Source organism: Meleagris gallopavo, chromosome 6 (assembly GCF_000146605.3).
Source record: "Meleagris gallopavo isolate NT-WF06-2002-E0010 breed Aviagen turkey brand Nicholas breeding stock chromosome 6, Turkey_5.1, whole genome shotgun sequence".
NCBI classification, from domain to species: domain Eukaryota; kingdom Metazoa; phylum Chordata; class Aves; order Galliformes; family Phasianidae; genus Meleagris; species Meleagris gallopavo.
In genome coordinates this window covers 17,757,798-17,766,125 of record NC_015016.2, presented here as the reverse complement: position 1 = coordinate 17,766,125, position 8,328 = coordinate 17,757,798, and the positions used below count along the sequence as shown (strand labels likewise).

Here is an 8,328-nt window from a genome sequence, read left to right as displayed (position 1 = left end):
AAAAAAAAGGGAAATTTTCAGTCAATGAGAAGAAAGGGAACAAAAAAAAGTTTCTGCTCTGTAGGTGCTCAGATATTCATAAAATTTAATTTTGTGAATAGTCCAAATAGTTATAGCTAAATTAATTGTTTTGGCTTGAGTAAGGAGTTGGACTCAGTGATTCTCATGGGCCCTTTCCAATTCAGGTTATTCTATGATTCTACGATTCTAATCTTAAAGCTCTTCTTAGTCACAGATTAGGAAAAGGAAGCTATTGTGTAAAACAAGTCTGCAGCCCAAACATTCCATATATGTTGAAATTTATTTAAACCAAACATTTAGGAGAAAAATACCTACTTAATCCCATCAAGGTATACACAGATGAGTTAAGTGTGGTGTAACGATTAGTACAAATGTCAGAAGTTAGAAAATGCCTCTGAGGAAAATGAAGTTCTAACCAATGTAACCCACTACATGTCAGAGGAAGTGTATCTAACCCTAAATTGAGTGGGTTTAGGTATATCCTAAGATTGGCTGTATTTTGGAAGTACCAAGTTTACATGTAAATAACTACAAATGACAAAAGGGTCATTCGAACAAGAATTCTTCCCTAAACTGGACCAAAAAGTTCTTTGATAACATTTATGTACATTTTGTAAGTGATGTGACACATCACACAAAAAACCTTGTTGCATGAGTAGAACAAAATTTTAAGCAGTAGAGCACTAGAAAAACACAATGGAATACAGAGATTAATGCTAAGTTCTATTCTCAAGTAAAAAAAGTTAAATATTTCTTGAGCCTAAGAAGCAACAGTTTTTCTAAAAAAAAATAAAAGCAAGCAAAAAAAAGCAAAGCCCATCAACAAACAAAAATGAATGAAAAAAAATCTCACAGCACCATCCAACAGGAAAGTTAAGAGCAAACACAGTGACAAGGAAGTGACATACAAGGTCTTGTGATAATCTATGCAGTGAGTTTGCAGGTTATTCACACACAAAAAAACAAATTACTTTTCAATTGTAATGTATATCTACCTGAGCATATGAGAACAAAGTGCCTGCACTATTAAGGCAAAAAAAAAAAACACTTGTAAAGAATAAGCTTAAATGCAAACAGAACCTTCTGTTTTTCTGTAATTAACAAGGGCCTTAGAGACCAAGATGACTGGAAAAGCTTGCGCAACTCTTCAGTTCAGAATTCTGTATCACACATGTTTACTTTAGCAAAACTGCATTTTTAACGCACATAATAAAGCCTTATTCAACATAAGTAATAAAAATTATTATATCCATATTTTTATATTTAAAATTATTATATAATATTCAAGTTGCCCAAAAGATAAGTTATTTTAAACAAAACTATTATGAATATAAAGCCATATAACAGTAACGCAGCTATTATTTACCGTATTTCTGATTGGAATTTTCTTCGGTTCTGGTGGCACATCCTGAGGAACAAATTTCACTGGTTCCTTAATCTGCCTCCGTGATCTTTTGGTCCCATCTGGTAAGGTTTCCATGGCAATATCAGCTTCCATGTCACTGCTACCTGCCTGGTCACACTCTGAGCACTGCCTGCAAAGTGAAAGATTTTTTTATTTAAAACTGCAGTCACAAAAGTGCAAAAGCAAATGTTTTGAGGTAGGAAAAAAAAAAAAAAGAGAGAAGTGTTTGGGTTTCAAAGAAGTCAGTAAGCAACTAAAAGAATCTCTCAAAGGCATGATAATTTAGTCATCTGCGCATAAAAACAGCAAAACACTCTGTTGCTGTGCTTTTCTTTCCTGACAGTACTTGTATTTGTACCAAGATTTTAGAAGTAGAATATAATCTTGTTTCAGTATTTATATTCTACCATATCCCTATTTTTAACTGTGTTCACTGATCTGTAATCTATCAATTATTGAAAACACTGCTGTAGTTTAATCTCTACAATGATACGCTGATAACATCATTCTGATGAGAGTGGTCTTTAGCAGCAGGGATTTAGAAAAAAATATCCATTTTGAAAATCAGTTGTAAAAACTATTTCCTAAGGGAAAAGATTTTAAAACTAAGAAAAAGTTGTGCATTAACAATCTTTGAACAATCTTGAAAAAATATGCCTGTTGAATTTCTGAGAAAGTACCTAATCACAACCTGAATTTCAAAATGTACCTTGTCTGAGGAAATGCTATTGGCAAGCTCCAAGACAGAAATAACAAGACGGGAAGTCATCAGGTTTTGTTCTCATTTGCAGAAATGATTCATTTACACAAAGTCATAAATGCAGACGGTAACTAAAAATATGTTAAATGAAAATTTAAAAAATGATAACCATGAGGGAGGATGGGTAAACTGATGATAAAGGATTTGCATTTTTTCCTCACATATACTTTTTCAATTCAGCAAACTATAAATCCTTTCAAGCAAATTCTAAATCATCACCGTTTTTGTATATTCAAAATATTCCTTTAATTGTGTCAACTAAAAAATAAAAATGTCCTGCTATTGATTGGCATTAAAAGGAATACATACATTATCTAAACGAAGTTGGAAATTTGCTCTGCAAGGAGACAAACCAAAATAAATGTACTTCGTTATTTGTAGTTAAATGTTAATGAACACTTGAGAGAAGTCATGGTCATCACGCAACAAACTAAAAGAACAAATGTTGTGTATGTACTGATTTCTTTATCTATGAATGTTCAACAGAAACAATTTTGCTCCTGTAATATCAACTCATTTGATCTTAAAAAACTAACAGTCTTGTCTTTATTTTGAAATGCCATTGTTGACTAATGGTATATTGCTTTTAGTCCTAATTCCAATTCCTGTTCAACTCAACAGAAAAGTACCACAAATACTACATACAAAATGCCTTTATACTGCATTTTTCACGAAGGCTGCTTCTGATGCATGTTTCCATAACTTTTTTTTAAACATACCAACTGGAAAAAAAACACAAAAAAGAAGTCCATCCCACTGATGGTCTTACAGTCTATTCCAATAGGAATCAAATCAAATTAAACATCTGACTATACTTATAGCTACTGGCAGTGATCGCAGTCTGCTAGACAAACCAGTGGCTGACAAGTTAAATTGCAGAGGGTCTCATCCTGGACTGAGGGAGTCATTACTAGTGTGACCTTGGTAAAATCAACACATTTCTGCTTTAATTTTTCTATGTGTAAAACTACAATAATTGCTGCTGCATTATAATGTTATGAAGATTAATCTCTTTCTTATCGTTAATGCACTTCAGACCACTAAAAACAGGATACATGATAGTGCTAGTGGCATTTACTGATCTAGAAAAACAGAAGTACTACAAGGCAGACTGCAGGAAAGTTATCACCTTGTGAAGATTTTATTAACAAAACACAAGAAAGTCAGCCCTTCTTTAACACTGCAGCATCAGTCACATTTATATGGAAAGCACAACTAAAATCATTTAGGGCCCTATTTAAACACAAATATGTTACTGTAATTTTGATGGAGAAGATAATAAGCATTTAATCCAAGAGCTAAGATACTACTTGCAGGTTTGTGAAATTCCATTTCTACGACAAAGCTTACTCTGAAACAGGTGGTAAAAGTCTCACAGCAATCAAAGAAGAAAGGAAGTTATACAAAAAGAAAGCTGCAAAACCACAGCATGTTGGGAGACAGGGGGTAAACAGACAGAACAAAACCTTACTAATACACAAAAGATGAAGGGGAAAAAAAAGTTACAAACACGAACTTCCAAGGAAACTCTTAATTTACTGAAATAGCCTCTACTATCACAGGTAACTACATCTTATCAACCCTTTTATAAAGCAGTCAAGCTATAAAGTTGTTTTGTTGTTAGATCCCAAGGGCCCACAGAAAAGCTATTACAGAAATACAGTCTTCTATGTTGGAAACAATCTTTTTAACTTTCAGTTCCTATTATGGTTTATTTCAACATGGTTCTTGAATTTAAAGCACTCCTTTTTTCCATTCTGCTATTTAATTCCAATATATTCATAGAAAGCACAGAACTCCCATTCCCTCTCTGGCAATGCTAAAGTCATGTTCATTTTATTTTGTCTCTTCAATGACAATCAGTGAATTGAGAACCTATCACAACAGGTCATCTTTCCATCTGTTCAGACTATGTCTTAATTAGCAAGTATTGCTATGCAGCACAAGTAACTTAATAGGAACAACAGTGCTAAAGATTCTATTTCTGTACATGGCTTTTGTTTTGCTTTTACTCTGGATTTGCTTAATCTAGCCTCAGGGAGAATCAGTAGTTAAATGTAATAATCTTCTGGACTCATCTGAGCAGAATGCAGTAACCATGTTCCATAGTCCACAGTGTGAACCACAAAGCAGCAAGTGATTTACTCCAAGCTGCACATTAAAATGTTGAAACAGATTTGCCCCCTGTAGAAAACAGGAAATCATAACAGAACATAATGTTCCGGGCATACTATCCATGTCTTACACCAAAGCATCGCAGCATGGCTTAGCAGAAGTTTCCTATGTTTCAGATGTGCTTTTTTGTACTTTTTCCAAACTTATTGTAAAAATTTCCATAGTATGAGTAAGGTAAAATCCATTACATTATTGGACATCAACTAATCATGACAAGAGACTTGACAGCCAAAAAAACACTTTCAACACAAAAACCTACTCAACAAAAGTACGACTTTACACTTTCCTTAAATGACCATTAAAGACATAATTCTGAGAGCTTTCACACTGATCATAATGCTGCCTTCTTGCTTCCTTTTATGTGAAAACAACTAAAAAAAAAAGCCTTCTACATCTTTCCAAAGGCAAATACAAATGCCAAATTTAAACAAAAGTTAAATGAAGGTACTGCAAGATCTCATTCCCATGAATAATGGCATTATTCAAATCTTCAGACATCTGGTTATTGGTCATACAAAAAACATTTCCCTTCATCAAGAAAGGTAACACTGCCATGGTAACCATAACTCCATGATGCAGATACAAGTTGTTGCTTTTCATACCACAAAAAGTTTTAAATCTCATGAAAACATTTTACTTTAGGGTAAGCATAAGCACCTTAAGACCAAACAGTGCTTTCTTCTCACAAAGTTTAGAAAAATAAGAGCATGAATAGAACCTAGAAATAGATAAAAATGAAAAACTTAAGGCCTACATTACCAATAAAACAAGTAGAAGGAACATTTTGAAATTATCTTTGTGGAGACATCTAGAAATACTTCGAAATTATAATTTGGGTTTTGTTTAATGAATTAGCCCTTAAATATTACCATGGTTTTAGTCTTTTTCTTACATTTAATAGTGGATTTATTTCAACAATTCCAAAATCCACTTTTGTAAGTCGCAATGTAAATTCCTAAAAAAAAACAAGTGAGCATGAAATGGACAAAAATAAAGAACAATTAACCAATCAACACAGTGGCACAGACATAAGCTGGATCATCTAGTATTCTCAAAAAAAAAAGCACATGGAATAAACTCATTCTAAACCAAAGATTAAATAAATATAAAGGCATAAATTATATGACAGCTAATGTGTTGCCAAACCTCTTATAAAGGCTTAATTTAGTAACTATAAAGTAAATTATTACCAGTGATAATGAAATGGAAAACAAAACAAAACAAAAAAAAAATACAAGAAAATTATTTTCAACTATTTCCTATTTTCAATGTGGATTAAAGTCAATACTTTTAATCACTTAAAATATTTCAACCCGTCTAACATTTCAAGGAATTTCCTGCAATAGTCATTTTCTTACTTAACCCTTTTGCTTAAATTCACATTATATTCTAAAGAAATATCTGAAAAGTACATCAAAAAAATCTACATTTTTATTCACTGCTTAATCAAAAGATTAAAAATTTATTCACAACAGCAGGAGGGAAAAACCTGCTGAACTCCAACTTAGATTAAGGGTTCATTCAATATGCTCTCTACTGATCCTGAAAAGAATACATAAAGGCATGTAAATGATGAAAAGAATGTAATCAATACAGATCAATTTGTCTGCTATAATCTCACTCTCTAGAATAAGTCTTAGCTAATTAGAAGTAAAAGCAAACTCTGTGATCTGAGGTATAACTGAAGCATGAATTAAGAACAAAGATAAGTCAGAACTTTGAAATAACAGTGTGTGCTACCTGTCCTATTCTGTCTTTAACACCTATTGACAATTATAGTTTCACATCTTTGACCAATGGCTGTTAGTGAATCTTTTCAACTCAAGTTAAAAAGCAGGAAGGAAAAAAAAAAAAAAAAATACAAGAACATCCTGTAAAAAATTTCCATGTAACTGCTTCATAAATTTGACCAAAGATATGATTAGAATTTCTTCAAAATACCCAGAGGTCCAAAATCATAGACTGTATTGAATAATTTAAGAGAAACTATGTCCAGAAAAAATTTAGTGAGTGAATCTAAGCTTTTCAGCTTTTCAAGTAAATCTCAAATTATTAAGTTTACTAGTATAAATTCAGGTTTTATTGTATTATGATAAATCAAAGAGAAAAAGAAAAAAAAGAGACCTCCCATTTCAGGTATCAGCCACCATCTGCACACAATGTGTCATCAAAATAATGCAAAAAAGATTATTTAGATGTTCTTTGGAAGTCTAAAGAAAAATGTAAGTGACGTATTAAGAAAAATAGAAGCAGAGTTTTCTTGATTATAATCACTACACTGTATTTTCAGAAGGAATTCTTAGTATACTCATCTGCTATCTTAACATTCACACTAGGTGATGATAATTCCTAGAGATGCTGTACACTAAATTCTTTCCAGATAAAAACTGTTTCTGACACACTTCGAGTAGTACACTAATTCTAGTATAATTAGAAATCAGCACCTCTACACTTTAGCAATTCTCTATAATAACACTTAGCTTTTGTTTTGCTCCACTCCCACAAAAATAATTTTAATTCATGGAAACGTAACTGTAGTAAGTACATTTACACATGTGCTTTTGCCATTGCAGAAGACAGAGTTAACTCAAGTGATTTCCTATATTGCCATAAAATGATCTACCACTAACAAGTTTACTTTTAATTACTTACAAGTATTTTCTTAAAGATCTAGACAGAAGAGCTGTGTATCTATGCCCTGAGACAAACAAAACCAAGTTGTTCATTTCCTGTGATTTTCTACTATTATTACATATCATTGTCAGTAATCACAGAACACAAAAGCTAAGAAAAGTAAAGCTATAACCTATTTGTATGAAGATACTAATGAAAAATCTTTGCCATGTTACATTTTACCTTCAGTTATCACTGCTGAAAATACAATAATCCACCTAAGATAGCAAAATTTAAAACAAACAATTTGCTAGCTAGTTCATGTTTATGTTCTACTTTAAGTACAGATGTAATGTAAGATAAAGCACCAATTGCATTCTTACCAGTAACTGTTCTTGGTCTTCCTGGGCATCCTTGTAAGAGGTGGATCCAGACAACCAAGATGATAATGGAGTTTACAAGTGTCACACAGTAACAGTAGGTGTTGATCATGATTCTTCTTGCAAATTCCACAACTTTTTAATGTAGGCAGTAGAAAAACATCATAATTACATTTGAAATTACAAAGAACAAATGACAGTTTCAATATCAGCATGTGGCAACTACTTTCATTTAAGTGCATAACTACTTTTATGGAACTTCTATCTATATACAGTAAAACATAAAAGACACCTAATATAGTTAACAATAAAGAGATCTTCAATTTAATTTTTAAAGGACTTTTAACCAGTAAGTAATTGCTTGATAATCAAACAAAACATATCAATAGCAAATGGAAAAGAATACTACCTTTGCCATCCAAATACTTAAACAGAGAAGTTATACTGCTATTATCAGTATTAGTAATCAAACTTATTTCAATAATGCAAAGACCTCAAAACAGGTCTGCGCTGCTATTACAGTAGGCAATATACCAGCTAGTAGGAAATTACATTTCATTATTATTATTTTAATGGAATTAACATTTTCATTCAATTATTTCCAAAGAATCAGATGTTTATTGATCTCCTTATAGGAGGAGATGAATGACTAGACTGTGAATGAAACCCAATGTAACTTCCATTGTTTGTCTACATGTGTAAAATTGTGAAATCCTCACCCCTCTCACATGTTCTCAAGATTTCAGCCTCTTAGAGGAATGACAGCTGCCCTCTCCATAAGCCACTGACTGCCACTTCTCAGCTGGCAGCAAGATAAATATGTTCAAGAGTATAGTCATGTTCTGAGATATCCTAGTATATATCCACCTTTAAGGTTACTTAAAATCTCATCAGTAGCTTTGTAACATACAGCAGGTGAAATAAAGTGTACAGTAACAGAATAAGTGAATGTTTACTTGGGAAAAAGTTAAAAA

At 32.3% G+C, this 8,328-nt stretch overlaps 1 protein-coding gene across 1 annotated transcript; it reads right to left on the bottom strand.

Annotated features, from left to right (window-relative positions):
* Positions 1 to 1,319: 1,319 nt before the first annotated feature.
* On the bottom strand, positions 1,320 to 7,489 carry LOC109368157 (PHD finger protein 14-like). The gene is made up of 2 exons (XM_019616344.1): positions 7,358 to 7,489; positions 1,320 to 1,556 (listed from the first exon to the last, which is right to left on the bottom strand). Exons 1-2 carry the CDS (start codon positions 7,384 to 7,386, stop codon positions 1,331 to 1,333), a joined length of 255 nt encoding a protein of 84 aa, XP_019471889.1. The 5' UTR covers positions 7,387 to 7,489; the 3' UTR covers positions 1,320 to 1,330.
* Positions 7,490 to 8,328: the final 839 nt, after the last annotated feature.